The 17109-nt window shown below is 48.1% G+C and overlaps 1 protein-coding gene across 2 annotated transcripts in view; it reads left to right on the top strand.

The window, feature by feature from the left end:
• Nucleotides 1–17109, top strand: part of ZFYVE26 (zinc finger FYVE-type containing 26) — a 67687-nt gene that overhangs the window by 46873 nt on the left and 3705 nt on the right. For both annotated transcript variants that reach the window (XM_061429212.1, XM_061429211.1), the window contains 12 exons: nt 596–627; nt 1409–1545; nt 2584–2804; nt 6524–6671; nt 6895–7104; nt 7898–8116; nt 12211–12408; nt 13310–13509; nt 14246–14387; nt 14676–14735; nt 15479–15661; nt 16385–16429. In XM_061429212.1, coding sequence (XP_061285196.1) covers nt 596–627; nt 1409–1545; nt 2584–2804; nt 6524–6671; nt 6895–7104; nt 7898–8116; nt 12211–12408; nt 13310–13509; nt 14246–14387; nt 14676–14735; nt 15479–15661; nt 16385–16429 — 1795 coding nt within the window. The remainder of the gene's footprint in view (nt 1–595; nt 628–1408; nt 1546–2583; nt 2805–6523; nt 6672–6894; nt 7105–7897; nt 8117–12210; nt 12409–13309; nt 13510–14245; nt 14388–14675; nt 14736–15478; nt 15662–16384; nt 16430–17109) is intronic.

The raw sequence follows: 17109 nt of genomic DNA, 5'->3' as shown, positions 1-17109 counted from the left end.
TCCTCATGCAGGTGATAGCCTTGGGCTCTGGCCTGTGACATTGGGATTTAGTGGTTAACGGCACCAATTGAACTTGATCAAAGCCTGTGACAGTGTGAATAGGACTTTTATGGGTTGAGCAGAGGTCATGGGTGGTAGGAGATGGTCTCCAGAGGCAGCTCCATGGGGAGCTTTGTCTGCTAACCTGCAAATGTGCAATATTGTACCCCGAGGAGCTATTAAAGAATTTTAAGCAGAAGCATAGCATAATGCATTTTTTGAAAGCTTGCTATAGCTACAAAGTAGAGAATAGATTGGCAGAATCAAGGAGACCATTTGAGAAGCTACTGCAGAGGCAATAGCATTGAGTGATGAGGGCTGTCTCTGAGACAGGGATGAGGAGAGAGATGAGGATATTTAAAGAGGGATTCAGGAGATGGAATGGACAAGAAATGGTAAGTGGTTGGCTGTGACAGGTGAGAGAGAGAGAAGAGTTTTGGATGAGTCCCTGAGAATTTCAGTGCAGTAATAGTAAATGTCAGTGCTGTATACCAAGGTCAAGGAGGAGGAGGAATTCGGTTTTCACAGGCATTTCCTTTTCTTTCTCTGTTTCCAGTGTACCAGAGGAGAATCCAGGACAAGCAGAAGGTAAGGCTGACTCACATGCCCTATGACTTCTTTTTTTTGACCATGCTGCCAGGTTTGCAAGAGCTTGGTTTCCCAACCAGGAGTTGAACCTGAGCCCTTGGAGGCGAAAGCACAGAGTCCTAACCACTGGACCGCCAGGGAGCTCCCTCCTTGTGACTTTTCCTTTCTGTGCTCAAGTTAGCCATTCCTTCAGCATATCTGCTGCAACTGACACCCTCAGTGGCAACTCAGTCCAGTAGGCTGACCAAAGAAAATTCTTGGCATTTCTATCAGGCTGTTTCCCTTAAGGATTTGTCATCATATTAACTTATCACACTGGCCCATTAGCTTCCAGCATCGAGAATGCCAGTAGCCAAAGAATTGGGTCCTTAACTTTTAGTAGCTTATTTTTCTTGTTTCCCCCTAGGTTCCCCTTGACCACCATCCTGCCTCCCAATGCTCCCTCCCTCCCCTTGGTAATCACCGTTGGTAGTTTGGGCAGGTTGGTTTAGAGCAGCCAGTGGCTCAGCCCTCCGCTGGGGAAGCATGTACCTTTCAGGGCTTCTCACATGAAGCAACAGGGTTTTGTGGCAAATATTGCAGCACTCATCCCAGGTCTGTGCCTGGGGAAGAAAGTTTGAGGTACCCAAGGTGATCTCCTGAAGGAAATACAAGGGACCAAAAGGAAAGAAAGAGCCCTAAGATAGCAGGCAGGGATCTGCCAACAGCTCACGCTGCCCACTGGCTGGACTAACTGGGCTGCTGCCAATGAATGACACATGGATGGTATTTGTCTTCTCAGCCCCAGACAGCTCCAAGAGTGAAAGCCCTCCGTATTCAGCTGTGGTGAGAGTCCCCAAAGCAGCAGAGGTGGAATGGATTTTGGATCTGAACGAGGAGGAAAATGAGCTGGTGCGGAGTGAATTTTACTATGAGCAGGTAATAGCGATAAAATGGATAGTCATTTGAGTTTCTTTATAACGTGTAGTCTGGAGAAGGAAATAGCAGCCCACTCCAGTATTCTTGCCTGGAGAATCCCCATGGACAGAGGAGACTGGCGGGCTACAGTCCACAGAGTCGCCAAGAGTCAGACACGACTGATCAGCTGAAAACACGTACACACGTGATGTATAGTCACATAGCAGGAAACGCAGAGCTGGGCAAACACAGGCTGGTCTTCACTTGCTCACAGTGTAATCACATGGGAGCTAAGGCAAGGAAACCAGTTAAAAGCACAAAATGAGGAACAGCTTGAGAAATACACAGGAGAAAATCAGGAAAGCCTTCGTGGCATTTAAGATGAGCTTGGGAAGTGTGGTAGGAGTTTGACAAGCAGAAGTTTGGGTGTCATGAGGGGAGTGAGGATAGGGTAAGGACAAAGATTTCCAAACTAGAACATCCAAGCAAAGACTCGGTGCCCAAAATAGTTGGGGAATTAGAAGTGGTTTAATTTGGAGGAAACATGGGGTGTTAATAGAGGTAAGGTTGAAATGGGCTACGTATGTGTAGGGCCTTACACTCTGCAGTGAGATATATGTACTAGGTAGACATGAGGGGCCATGGAATGTGCTTTAAGAATATTAATTTTAGCAGCACTGTGTCCAGTGGCTTGAAGCAGAGACCTCTCCAGGTAGCTAAATAAGCAAGTCAACTGTTGTCCAAACCAGCATCAAAGAGTACCTGAACTCCTAGTAAACTGGAAAAGAAGGGCCCCTCCGGACATTCCCAAGCAGTAGGTGACACGTGGACACAGCTGCCTTCTTCCCAGTCAGGTGACAAAGCCTAGCAGCCAGAGTATGACTTAGAACTTCCAAAATAGGTTTAGTTCCACTTCTGCTCTGTGGGAGTTTGGCTTCTTCCACCTGAGCTTTTCAAGCTTCCTGAAATGGGTAGAGTTCCTGCCTCCCCAGCTGCCTTTGAAGACCGACCTGGCCCCTGAACTCACGGTGTGCCTCTCTCCTCTTCCGCTCGGGCCAGGCCCCCAGTGCCTCCCTGTGCATTGCCATCCTGAATCTGCACGAGGACAGCGTGTCCTGTGGCCACCAGCTGATCGAGCACTGCTGCAGGCTGTCCCAGGGGCTCACCAACCCCGAGGTGGATGCGGGGCTGCTCACGGACATCATGAAGCAGCTGCTCTTCAGCGCCAAGATGATGTTCGTCAAGGCAGGCCAGAGCCAGGACCTGGCGCTTTGTGACAGGTAAGCGGAAGTGAGTCCCTCTTCTTTCACCTGGTGATCGTGAGATGCAAGTTCGATCCCTGGGTCGAACTCCCCCTGGAGAAGGAAGTGACAGCCCACTCCAGTATTCTGGCCTGGCAGGCTATAGTCCATGGGATCGCCAAAGAGTCAGACCCAACTTAGCGACTAAACAACATGTTTATCCAGCTTCTTTTTCTGATCCCACTGTGAGTTTTCACCTCCCCATCCTCTGACAAGACGTGCTGAACTGTTTTGCATCCCGTCTGACGTTGGCAAAATGCCATCACCAGACCACAAGCCGTCCTCCTCACCCTCCCGAGACAGTTCTTCCCTTTCCCTGAGGGGTCCTCAAGGAAGGTTCTCTAGCTATACCCGGTCTGAAAGAAAGACTGGCTAATTTGTAATTAAAATTAATTTAGGGGAACATCTTTAGTCCCTGTGGAACTTTCTGGCTTTTAAAGAAAATGTGTTCTGGGACTTCCTGGCTGTACAGTGGTTAAGAATCCAATCTTCCACCACAGAGGTTGCAGGTTTGATTCCTGCTTGGAGAACTAAGATCCTGCATGCTGCTCAGTGCAACCAAAAATTAAAAAAAAAAAAAAAAAAGACAAGGAAATGTATCCTTAGCCTTAACCAAAACTCTACCTAGTCTTGATCAAATTGAGAGTGTGGCCTCAGGGAGCTGTGGATGACAGATCTTTGAAGCACACTGTGGAATGGTCTGTCCCTGCATCCCAGGGAGAAACGCGAGTCATAAAATAGAAGTCTCTGTGGAAAGGGGAGGATTCTGCCCCAGGCCCCTGCACAACCTGCTCTGCCTCTGTTAACCTGACATTGAAAACTCCCAGTTTCCAGCTTACCCACCCAAATGTGTGACTCATGTTGTATGTTCCCAGCACTGAGTCCTACCCAGATTTCAGAGCAGAGAGCATAATTTTCTTTGACGTGTCAGGGCTTCAGGCACTTGCCCAGAGTACCAGCCTGCACACTCACCGGGTCACAGAGAGTACAGTGACGCTCAGCTTCACCACTTCCTAGAGCTCTGTAACTTTAGATGACTCTGGGCCTCAGTTTCCTCCTCTGGAAAATGGGGATAATAATGATATTTATTCTATATGGCTGTTATAAGGATAAAGTGTGAGTACTATAACCATATAAAGGGCTAAGAACTGGGCCTGTGTACTCCAAAAATGTCAGTTTTATTCATATTAACAAACACCCGAAGGTTGAGAAAGGCAGAAAGAAGTGGGACAGAAAGTAGAAGGAAATATGTAGGAGTTAATTTTACTCCTTGATCAAGAGACAAAGGTTTCTATATCATTTTTCAAGTTGACAAAAAAAGAGGAATATAATATGTTAAATACAGTTTTTTAAATAACCATGTAAAGAACCAAAACTATACCAATTTATCAGAAATGGGGGAGAAGAGAAGGAAAGAACAGAAACCATCCCATATAGCAAAAGGCAGAGTTAATGGCAAAAATCTTGAGATGTCTGAATATTTCTCAAATATCGGAAATGTAAATGAAATACAGTCTTATTAAGAGAAAAAAGATACTCAGATTGTGGGGAGGCAGAACAAATTTAATAGTAAGTCCTAAACTTCCTTCAAAATCCAGTACAGATGGAGGCAATATCCACTTTGGACTAAGCAAGCAGAAATTAAGGAGGGCCTTGCTTCAGGAGGATTCTCATCCACCCCCAGGTGTCTTGGGCTTGCTGGACCCGTAACAGCAGTGGTTTCAAATTGCACATTCTTTCCGCCCAACCCTGGAGTCCTCACATTAGCTGCATTTGTACCCAGTTGCTGACAACAATAGATTCATCTCTCGGGTATTGAGAACTCCTGGTTTGCAGAGTATTTTTCCACTGTTTTAAATACCTTCTTCCAGTACACAAATTGTTGTCGTTCAGTTGCTAAGCTATGTCCAACTTTTTGCAACCCCATGGACTGCAGCACGCCAGACTTCCCTGTCCTTCACTGTCTCCCGGAGTTTGCTCAGACTCCTGTCCATTGAGCCGGTGATGCCATCCAACCATCTCATCTTCTGTCATCCCCTTTTCCTCCTGCCCTCGGTCTTTCCCAGTACCAGGGTCTTTTCCAGTGAGTCGGCGCTTCACATCAGGTGGCCAAAGTATTGGAGCTTCAGCTTCAGTATCAGTCTTTCCAATGACTATTGATTTCCTTTAGGATTGACTGGTTTAATCTCCTTGCAGTCCAAGGGACGCTCAAGAGTCTATAGACAAATAATGTTTAAAGACAGAAGCTCAAACCACCTATTACACGTATCTAGTCGGAAAAGGCATGGCGACCCACTCCAGTACTCTTGCCTGGAAAATCCCATGGGCGGAGGAGCCTGGTAGGCTGCAGTCCATGGGGTCGCTAAGAGTCGGACACGACTGAGCAACTTCACTTTCACTCTTCACTTTCATGCATTGGAGAAGGAAATGGCAACCCACTCCAGTGTTCTTGGCTGGAGAATCCCAGGGACGGAGAAGCCTGGTGGGCTGCCGTCTATGGGGTCACACAGAGTCAGACACGACTGCAGCGACTTAGCAGCAGCAGCAGCAGTACATGATAATACCAAACTTGCTTTTACACACTGTAACGTCCCCTGCCCTACCCTGACTCGTTGAGACTCACTCATGTGCTGAATCCCTTTCCAGGGAAATCAGTGGACAAGTTAGGATCCATGGAAGGGTTTTGATAGAATCTGATGCAAGAGTCAAGAACCTTGAGTGTAGGCCTGTCTCAGGTAGGACCACACAGAATGATCCCAGACAGCTTTCTGGAGTCTGTCTTTAAAAGGTTTTTGCAATCACCAGATATTCGGAGTAAGATCAGAGGCAGCAGTCCTAGTAACAGTATCCATCCTTGACCCAGATAGAGGATGTCAAGTCCAGGGCACGAGAATCCAAAAGGCCAGGAGGCCCCTGCCCAGCAGCACTCCAGAGGATGGTAGTGCTGTGACCTCCATACTGACTGGAGGTGCAGACCCCTGATACAGTCTGTATGTGCTCTCCCAAATAGGATTCCAGAGAACCAAAAAGCAATGGGTAGCCTGTGAGCTCCTAACATTCAATGTAAAGGCCTTGCCTCAAATAGACCTGAGTGTTCCAGAACGTCCCTACTCCACGTATTGATAGCTAACATTTAATGAGTTCCTGAAAGCTTCCTTGGGGGGGCTTCCCTGGTGGCACAGATGGTAAAGAATTTGCCTGCAGTGCAGGAGACCTGGGTTCGATCCCTGGGTTGGGAAGATCCCTTGGAGAAGGAAATAGCAACCCACTCCAGTATTCTTGCCTGGAGAATTCCATGGACAGAAACCTGGCAGGCTACAGTCCATAGGGTCACAAAGAGTTGGACACCACTGATCGACTAACACTACATCTACTGCAATCTACTGCAAAGCTCCAGATACCATCCTAAGTCTTTTCCTTCAGTTATTTCATTTTATCCTTAAAACCCCCTGTTATATCCATTTCACAGATGAGTAGATTGAGGCAGAGAAAGGTTAGCTAACTTGCCTAAGATCATAGAGCCACCAAGAGATAAAGTTGAGAATCAGAACGTCTGACTCCAGCACCTATTCGCCCATGTACCTCCCAATTCTCATGATCCCATTTCACATTAAAAATGAAATAGGGAACCTTGAAGCAGCACTGTTCCTGGGAGGACCCTGGGGAGCCTCACTGCCATGCCCTTTTCCTCCTGGTAGCTACATCAGCAAGGTCGATGTGCTGAATATTTTAGTTGCTGCTGCCTATCGCCACGTGCCATCTCTGGATCAGATCTTGCAACCAGCTGCGGTAACCAGGCTCAGGAACCAACTCTTGGAAGCTGAGTACTACCAACTGGGTGTTGAGGTGAGGCACAGAGCTGATGTCTGCCCCAGTGAGTTACTTCCTCCTCTTTTCCTTGGCCATGGAGAGTGTCTAGGGCATGACAGTTTGCCAGTGTGGGAGTCATGGCAGGTGGGGTGGGGTGGGGTAGGGGAGATGATTGACAACCAGGGGATAGTGTCAGTCTTTGGGACCCTCAGGCCTGGCTGCAAGTCCTCTTCCCTAAAAGGAGCGGTTTTTCCTCCAGGTCTCCACAAAGACTGGCCTTGATCCCACCGGGGCATGGCATGCTTGGGGCATGGCCTGCCTCAAAGCTGGGAACCTCACTGCTGCACGGGAGAAGTTCAGCCGCTGCCTGAAGCCCCCTTTCGACCTCAATCAGCTGAGTCATGGCTCAAGACTGGTACAGGAGGTGGTTGAGTACCTGGAGTCCACAGCGAGGCCACTCCTATCTGTGGTAAGAGCGCAGCAGGCACAGGCTGGGCTCAGGGGAACAGCGAGGCCCCAGAGCAGTAACGGCCTGGGAAGAAGATCAGCTTCCGTCCCAATGACAGTGCAGCCCTGGCCCAGAGCTGTCCAGTTTGGATTTCCTTCTTTCCAGTGTATGTGGTTCCTTTTCCAAGAAAGTCGCCTAGTCATGTCCTACACTTCATGACTCATGGACCTGCTGCATGCCAGGCTTCCCTGTCCCTCACCATCTGTGTGATTAGATAAGTCATAAACAGTCAAATTTCCAACAACAAAAAGAATTATTTTAAAGACATGAAAATCACATATAATCCCATATCCAGACTTAAGCCGTATTTGGATTTTGGCGACTTTTCTTCGTTATGTTTCTGAATTAAATTGCTGCTGTACAGTATATAGGGTTCCACAGGTGGTGCCAGTGGTAAAGAACCTGCCTGCCAATGCAGGAGATGCGGGTTCAGCCCCTGGGTCAGGAAGATCCCCTGGAGGAGGGCCTGGCAAGCCACTCCAGTATTCTTGCCTACAGAATCCCCCATGGACAGAGGAATCTGGCGGGCTACAGTCCATAGGGTCACAAAGAGTCAGACACGACCGAAGTGACTTAGCGCAGCATGGCATACGGTTTATAATGTGTAGAATTTTATATCCTGCCTGTTTTCTACCCTTAACACTATACAAGAGAGCATTTTTCCATATTGTTAAGTGTTTTTTGAAAGCAGCGTTTCCAGAGGCTGCTGAGAACTCTCTGGGTCCCTTGTTCCCTCTCTGTCCTCTCTTGGCAGCAAGATGATGACTTCTTGGCCACCTTGAAAGAGCTGGAAGCAACCCTCCGGACCCAGAGCCTCTCTCTGGAAGTGATTCCTGAAGGGAAGATCCTGAACAACACCTACTACCAAGAATGCCTCTTCTACCTGCACAGCTACAGCACCCACCTGGCCATCATCAGCTTCTACGTGAGGCACAGCTGCCTGCGGGAGGCCCTGCTGCACCTGCTGCACACGGTGGGACCCCAGACACCTCGCACGCAGTGCCTGCCTTGCCCCCCTGGCTTGGCCTGCCCAGCTTCCGGGAGCAATAACCCCCCTTAATGCTACCCCAGGGTTCAGCTGTAGGATCATCTCAGGCAGAGTCAAGTCCAAATGGCAAATTCTAGGGATTTCCCTGGCGGTCCAGTGGTTGGGACTCTGCACTTTCACTGCCGAGGACCCAGGTTCAATCCTTGTTCAGGGAACTAGGATCCTGTGAGTTGTGTGGCACGACCAAAAAAAAAAAAAACCACAAATGGCAAATTCTCTCTACACAAATCATGTTTGGACGAGCATGTAAAAGTCTTAACCTGGATCCCAGATTGCCCTTGTCACTGGCAATGACACACTTCATCCCTTCTCCCAGAACATACAGCAGAACTAAATAATAGCTGAGAATGTGGGCTCTGGAACAAGATGTTTGGTATGCGTGGTGTGACCTTGGGCAAATTGCTTAACTTCTCTCTGTTTCCACACACTTCCCACCTGCCCTGGACTATGTCCTGCTGCTACCCCAACTGCGCATCCACTCTGAGTTGTCATCACAAAGCCCAGGAGGCACCCTAAGACACAGATCCTAAGTTTGGCCCCAAGCATCTTACGGGAGGAGAGAGTATGCTCTCCTTTCTTCCTCTGATGTCTTCTGCTCTCCTCTCACAGGAGGCAAAGGTGAAGTGTATGATTTCCTTGGAGCTATTGTTAAGCCAAGTCAAAACTCCATTTCACCATGACTCTTTGACCTTCTCTTTTTTTATCTGAATGTCCCATGAAGTTTTTCTGAGGGAAAAACTGATTCATAGCAAATTTCATATAAAATTAAAGAAACTTGAGTTTTACTTTAATTTTAGTCTGCTGCCCTCATCCAAAATGGTAGCCAATGCAAGTTTACAAATAGACATACCTTCTCGAATATCTCCAAGTGAGTCAGCAGTACAGAGTCCTGGTAACCCCACCCTTACAGGGTGTTGGAGACGCAGGTTTGATCCCTGGGTCAGGAAGATCCCCTGGAGGAGGAGATGGCAACCCAATCCAGTTTTCTTGCCTGAAAAATCCCATGGACAGAGGAGCCTGGCAGTTTACAGTCCATGGGGTCGCAAAGAGTCAGACATGAATGAGCACACACACACAGGACACAAAAGGGAGATGTTTTCACTCCTGCCTTAGCTACTGTGTCTTAACCGGGTGTCAAGAATATTGTAAAAGTTATGTTATTTGGTCTTCAATTGCTAATTGTCTGTTCAGTTTCCAAATGAGTTTTGAGATAAAGCTGCTTTACCTCACCCAGTTCTGTTTCTTCTGATGACCAGTCCAGAGAGTTAAGCTGCTTACCTACTTATCTTGGTAAAAGCTGATGACAGCTTTGCCCCTGCTTCTTCTTTCTGTCTCCTGTAATCACAACTACCCTTGAAGTGGACTATCTTACCTTCTCAAGCAGGTGGAGAACAACAGAAAAAAAAAAACATTGTGAAAACTACAACTGAATGCCTAGAGCATGGAAGATGCTCATTCCCTGCCTTTCATCCCTGAGAGAGCTTTCTAAAACATAGTACATGTTATTTATGGTATTCATAATTCATGTGATTCCTCTCTCTAAAAGGCCTTCGGTGGATCCCCATGGCTCTAAGATGAAGTCCACGTTCTTTAGCATGAATGCAGAACACAATAGGATCAGGTCCTCTTATTTCTCCAGTTTACTTTCACCACAAGTCCTATCTATGATCTGTATTCCAGACTTGCCAGATTGCTTAAATTTTCCTAATAGTACCATGCCCTTTCTTAGCTCCAGGAATCTGCATTGCTGTTTCCCCTCCCTAGGATGCCCTGCCCCTCCTTGTTTTCTTGGAGAACTCCTGTTTGTCCTTCTAGACCCTCTCTGTTGAGCATTCACCTCTTCCTATATACCACCTCTGTGCCTAGAACCTAGGTTTCTTATTGCTTTTATCCCAGTGGATTGCAGCTATTTCTTTACAACTGTGTCTTCCCATCTGGACCGAGAAGGCCCTTACTTCCCTTACCTGCTGTCTTCAGGCACCTGTCCTAATGCCAGTGAATGAGTGGATGAAATGAAAGTTCTTAAGGGGTTGCTCTTCTGAGATATTGTACCTTTCCAGTGCAGCTGATCTCCCTACTTCTTAAAGTGTGTCCTACAACTTTTAGGTTAGGTCTGAGTGTTCAGGAAGAGCCAAAATTGGGAAAGAAGCCACTCGCCCACTGTGGATGTTCTAAAGCCCAGATCCTCTCCACTTCTAAACAGCTTGTGCCCAGTGCTTCAAGGCCAGCATGGTTGTACTGCCATGAGTTTATAGCTGTCCTTCACTTCTCATCACTTACTCATCTAAAGTCTAAATGGCCAAATGATTTTCTTTTCTATGACTATGCAATGAGGGGGTATGATTCAGGGTCTCTGAACCACAGATGAGCTTCAGAATTGAGTAGATTAGTGAGTGTGTACACTTTCCTGATAAGATCCATGATATTTATCATTTATTCATTCACCCAAAAAATAGTTATTAAATGGCCAAGGACTATTCTGGGCACCAGAAGTACAACAGTGAAGAAAAAAAAAGGCAAACCAAAAAAAAATCTACTTTTATAAAACTTACATTATACTAGGGAGAGAGACAATAAACAAGATAAAATATATAGTGTAGGTGACAAGTAATAAGAATAAAGTAGAGGAGAGGGAAGAGGCGAATTGTACAATTGTAGACAGGATGTTTGGACAGGTGACATCTGAGCGAAGGCTTAAAGTAGGTGGGGAATGAACCATGTAGACTGTGGAAGAAGCACAGTCCAGGTGGACGGAGTCACAAGGGCAAAGCCAGGGTGGCTTAAGCAGAGTGAGCTGGGGAAAGGGTGGTAGCAGGTAAGGTCAGAAACCTAATAGGGCCCAGATCATATAGGGCCTTGCAGACATTATGAGGACTTGAGCTTTGTGCTGCATGAGAAGGAAAACCTTTGGAAGATTTTGAGCAGAGAAATAATGTGATCTAACTTATGTTTTTAACCAAATCACTTGGGTTGATTGACGTTAGTCAAAAAAGAGGCAGGAGGTAGAAGAGGAAGACCAGGGAGAAGGCCATTGGGATCATTCAGGCAAGTGGTGCCCATGACATGGACCAGGGTGGTACATGAGGTGGTGAGAAGTGGTCAATTACATATAGATTCTGTGTATATTTGAGGTGGAGCCAATAGAATTTGGTAATGACTTCTATGTTGCAAGGTAAGAAGAAGATGGTGAAGGCTTTTGGCCTGAACAAATAGAAGAATAAAATTGCCATCTGAAAAAGGGAAGACCACAGAAAGAGCAGAGTGAGGAGAAACAATCAGGAGTGCAGTTTTATATCAGTATGTATTCTCTAGATACCCAAGAGGACTTTTTGGGTCGGCAATTGAATATAATTTAGATATACAGTTCTGGAGTTCAGGAAGAATAAACAGGCTAGAAATAGAGATTTAGACATAATCAGCAAATAGCTAGATTTAAAGCCCTGAGACTTATAAAATCAAAAGAGTGACTAAAAGAAAAGAGAAGAGGATCCTCCTAAGCCCTGGGGAGCTTAGGAGGAATCAACAAAAGAGGTAGAGAAGGACTAGCCAGAGAAATAAAATGAAAACCTGGCAGGGATAGTATCCTGGGAGCCAAATAAAGACAGTTTTTCAAGGAGCAAACCACCAGCTATCAGCAGCTATTGACAGGATAGGTGGAAAATAAGGACTAAGAATTTTAGATTTAACAAAGTAGAGGTCTTCGGTGACCTAAGGGGCAGTTGCAGTGGAGTTGTAGGTATAAAAGCTGGATGAGAGTGAGTTCAAGAGACAATCACAGGAGAGGAATTAGAGACAGGGGGTGTAGATAACTCCGTCAAAGAGCTCTTCTGTACAGAGGAGAGAAGCAGTCCCTGGAGTGGGATTCTCAAAGGGATCCATCTGTGATGCACAAAAAAGGTTAAGTAGCATCCCTATATGAGAATGCGGAGGGTTGTGAGTGGAAGGAAACTCAGAATGGATCCTAAGCAGTGCCAGAACCAGGCTCAAGACTTCTGCCTTGTTGCTTTGCCCTGCTCCAGGAGAGTCCCCCAGAAGTCTTCATAGAAGGCATTTTCCAGCCAAGCTATAAAAGTGGGAAGCTACATGATTTAGAAAACCTCCTAGAATCTATTGACTCATCCTTGGAAAGCTGGGGAAAATACTTGATTGCCGCCTGCCAGCATTTACAGAAGAAGAACTACTACCACATCCTGTATGAGCTGCAGCAGTTTATGAAGGTAACAACAGCCCCATCCTGCCTGCTACCTCTGTCCCTGCAGCCTTGCCATGTGGTGGGTCTGCGCAGGATAAGGGAACAAGACTGTCACTTGGTCCCTAGCCTTGCTCCTTGACTCAGCAACAAGAAATCCATGTTGCTCTGAGGCATTCTTATGTAATATCAGGATTTCCATTCTCATCCCAAAGAGGCAAACTTTAATCTTGTCAGTAATGGCATTCTTCAGAATTCAGGAAATATAAAGATTAAAAAGGAGAGGGATATGGTAGTTTCTAGATAAACATGGGGTGTGAATGCAGAATTCATAAGGAAGGGTAGAGAAGTATTTGTAGAGAACATGCACGAAAGGAGAGGGATCATGTTTCTTCCAGTCTGTGAGGGTGGCCAATACTAAGTCACAGAGACATTGAATGATTCAAAGCCAGAGTGAAAGTGATGGCAAGTCTCATGGAGTATCCTAAGTCTCCTTTTTAAAGATCTCTTTTGTGGTGGAATAATGTCCTACCCAAGAGTCTGGCCAGCTGTTTCCCCCATGGCTCAGCAGGAGCCATGCAATGCAGGAGACACCAGACCTGCAGGTTTGATCCCTGGGTCAGGAAGATCCCCTGGAGGAGGAAATGGCAACCCACTCCAGTGTTCTTGCCTGGAGAATCCCATGGATGGAGGAGCCTGGCGGGCTACAGTCCATGGGGTCACAGAGTCAGACACGACTGAGCACACGCATAGCCCACAAGGCTGCAGAAACAAGAACCCAGCCAGTCGGTTGACTTTTGGATCTCTTGGGCCTCTGAGGGGAGGGGTGCTGGCAACCAGACATCCTGGGTGGAATTCAGATCAGAATTCTCCCTGCATCCCCAGCCTCCAAGCCTCCTTTGACCCGAACATTCATTTTCCTCTTCCAGGACCATGTGCGGGCCGCCATGACCTGTATCCGGTTCTTCACTCACAAAGCAAAGACATACACGGAGCTGGGAGAGAAGCTCTCCTGGCTGCTGAAAGCCAAGGACCACCTGAAGATCTACCTCCAAGAAACCTCCCGGCGTAGCGGAAGGAAGAAAACCACCTTCTTCCGAAAGAAGATGACGGCGTCTGATGTGTCAAGGTAGCTCGGGGTTCAGGGAACAGTTGGGGCAGTGCAGAAGGGCTGGAACCGGGAGGACTGTTGGTGATGAAGCCGCCCTCGCCCATCTCTGAAATCATGGGAAACAAACATATATACCTGATAGGAGTCATTCACGGATGATAGTGTCTGGTGTTAAGTCTCAAAAGTCTCCAGAGGAGCTTGGAGGAAAGGAGAGTGGGGGAGGGGCAGGGACTAGGCTCACCCGTGACAATCAGGCTAAACCCCTACCCCCTCCAAGAGGCAAAAGAAGTCCTGGGTGACCCTTCATCTCAATCTTACGTCAAAGCACTCTCCTTCCTTGAGGTGCATCAGGCACACTGGCTCCTCGGCGCCCCGAGTCCTTCCCTCCTCACAGCCTTTATGCCGAAACATAGCATCTGAAGTGAATGCTCGCTGTCACTGTTTTTTCCTTCACAGTCCCAATCGCTAGGTGCCTTGGTGTGTTTATTCCCTCCCCAGCTCTCCTCTAGCCTCTGGGGCCAGGATTCACATCTGTCTCAACCTCTGTTGTTAGCAGCATACCGTGCTCTGTAAACACTCGTCACCCCTTTTTGTCCTGTCGCAACTTCTCAGAGGGCCTTTTGGATCTCTTCCCTCCGCACCCTTTCTCTTGCCCTTTTCATTGCCATCCTGTTATGACTTCTCAGTCCCCCCTGGTCCTAGTTACCCCCGAGTTCCCTCCTGAGGCCAGACTGTGTGTCACCTGTCCCCACAGACACATGAACACCCTTCAGCTGCAGATGGAAGTGACCAGGTTCTTGCATCGCTGCGAAAGTGCCGGGACCTCCCAAGTCACCACCTCGCCTCTGCCAACCCTGTTTGGAAATAACCACATGAAAATGGATGTTGCCTGCAAGGTATGCCTGATGTCGCAGGCCCCCGACAGGCTGTTAAATGCTCATCACGCTTGGAATCGTCTGATCTTTTCAGTCGTTTGTTTGATGGCTGCCTCCCCGATGGAGTGTGAGCCCCAGAAGGCTGTGGCTTGAGTCCATTTTGATGACTCTCGTATCCCTCATGCCTGTGCCCAGTAGAGTCTTCCCGGATATTTGTTGAATAAACGAATGAACGAGGGCCTTGTTCTTAACTGAGGGGCTGCTCCAGTCATTATTGTTTCTGTAAGCATGTTTCCCTCTCCTTTTCAGGTCATGCTAGGAGGGAAAAATGTAGAAGATGGTTTTGGAATCGCATTCCGTGTTCTGCAGGTATGACCGGATTACTCAGGATTATTCGAGCAGGGATCAGCACATGAGCACAGTTCTGTGAGAGATTATTCCTCAGAAAATTTTTATCCCGAGAAAAGTAGATTTATACTACATCAAGGATGAAAGCAACGAGGTGGCTGTTACAAAACTGGGTCAAGTTCGAGACCGAAGGCCACTTTGACAAAAGCCAAGCAACTGGTGACAAGTTCATCAAAACGTCAAATAAATACTTGAAACCAGGTCTACAACAGTTCACCACAGCTCTCCTCCCTGCAGGGGAGCATGGCTGGAGGAGGTGCTGGTGGGGGGAGAGGTCCTATTCAGTGGGAGGGGGCCCCTGGCAACAAGAGCCGCCCCTCCATCCTTCATCTGCCCACGAGCCAGCTCGAGGCATACATTTTTTGTTGCTTGTGATAAGAGGACCCAGGTACAGCTGTGGCACTGGAGCAGGATGGAGCAGGGAGCTAAGACCGTGAGAAGCCAGACCGCCCCTACTCCACAGTGGCACAGAGGCACCCAGAGGCCCCTCGCTCTCCAGTTTTCATGCTTGCTTCCCAAACGTCTGCCAGACTCCAAAAGAGGAACTTTCTGCTGGTTGTCTGCTTATGTATGTTTCTACTGGGACTGCAGTCAATTTGGCGTGTCTGCCCCAAGCCCATTCGGAGCTCTGTGAATGTCACCGTCCTTCCCCCAGCTGTGGAGTCCCTGCCTCCCTACCCTTGTCATCCTGTGTTCTGTTCCAGGACTTCCAGCTGGATGCCGCCGCTACCTACTGCAAGGCCGCCCGGCAGCTGGTGGAGAGGGAGAAGTTCGGTGAGATCCGACAGCTGCTCAAGTGCGTCAGCGAGTCGGGCATGGCGGCCCAAAGCGACAGGGACACTGTCCTCCTCAACTGCGTGGAAGCGTTCAGGAGGATTCCCCCCCAGGTATGCCCACCCCAGACCTCGGCTCCTGCATCTGTTTCAGTGTCTTCACATCCCCGTCTTTATTTTTCTCTTCACCATCATGTACCCAAAACTCTACAAGATCCCTCTGTCTTTCTGACCCCTCTATAATAATGGCCTTATGCTAATCAACCCTTCCCTGGAAAGAAAATTCATGGTACGTATCCAGAAGCCGCCCCCTAAGCATCCCGTTGTCTGATGTTATTGACACCTGGAAGTGTCTGCGGACAGACGGAGTTGAGTTTCTCCCAGGGATTGTAGACGAGGTCAGTGTGGGCCTGCAGGTGGCATGTCACCTGCAAAACTGTCCCCTGATGGCTTTGTGGGATGAACAGACACATCATTCATGAAAGCCAAGGAAAAGCTTTTGATCTGATGTTGATTCTCAGATTCCCAAGCTTAGTGTTATCATTAGATTTCCTCTATTGCTCTGATAGCAGGAGTTGAGGTGTTTTTTTTTTTTATTTTGGCCACACCACAAGGCTATCAGGATCTCATTTCCCCAACCAGGGACTGAACCTGGGCTCTCAGCAGTGAAAGCACCGAGTCCTAACCACTGGACCACCAGGATTTCCCAGGAGTTGAGTTTATAAGGAAGGGTCAGGCGGGCATCCCCAACCAGAGTCAGAAGGGCTGGGCTGAGACGGAGTTGAGCCCCGGCTCCCATGCTCCATCTCACAACTGCTGTGTCTCTGTCCCGCACAGGAGCTGGAGGGCCTGATCCAGGCGATACACAGTGACGACAACAAGGTGAGCAGAGTTGTCTCCTCACCCAGTAATGCTCGGGAACAGCCCTTTGGAGTTGCCTTGTCACCTTCACCCCTCACTTGCTACGACAGTTCCATTCAACCCCTATCTCGCCCTCTTTATTATCAGAGGTGGGGCCGGGACCCAGATAAGGGCGTAGAAGGGAGGGAACATGTAGAGAACATGAGAAAGAACCCTGACCACATGAGCCTTGGCCCTCTCTCTTCTGTACCCCCAAGACACACAGGCCTTTCCACTCTCCCCATTTTCCATGGAGGTTTTCTCTCCCATCCGTAGGAAATCCTCACTTGCAGCTTGTCTCACTGAATAAGGTTCTCAGAGTGAACAGGCATCTCTTTATCCTAAAGGAGCGAGGGTACCCTCTATGGTAGGGAAAAAATCCAGCCAGCCCTTTGACCAACAATGCCTGTTAGTGCCTTGGTCTCCAGAACAGGCCTTTCCCCTGAGGCCCATGCCTGCTTCCTGTTGCATAGGAAATGGATAGACTAAAAGTATTCCCAGCTGCTCCAGTTTGTGGCTCACCATAGACTCAATCCACCTGCCATTCAGGGGAAGGCCTGCAGGCCAGGAGAGGCATGAGAAAACCCAGCCAGCCTGCCCTGGCCACTAGCAGCGGAATCCTCCGGCAGCTGAGTGCCTCGTGAAGAAAACTCATGTTAGCA

The sequence above is a fragment of the Bos javanicus genome, chromosome 10 (assembly GCF_032452875.1).
Source record: "Bos javanicus breed banteng chromosome 10, ARS-OSU_banteng_1.0, whole genome shotgun sequence".
In the NCBI taxonomy this organism is placed as follows: domain Eukaryota; kingdom Metazoa; phylum Chordata; class Mammalia; order Artiodactyla; family Bovidae; genus Bos; species Bos javanicus.
This window is presented reverse-complemented; position numbering and strand designations above follow the sequence as displayed.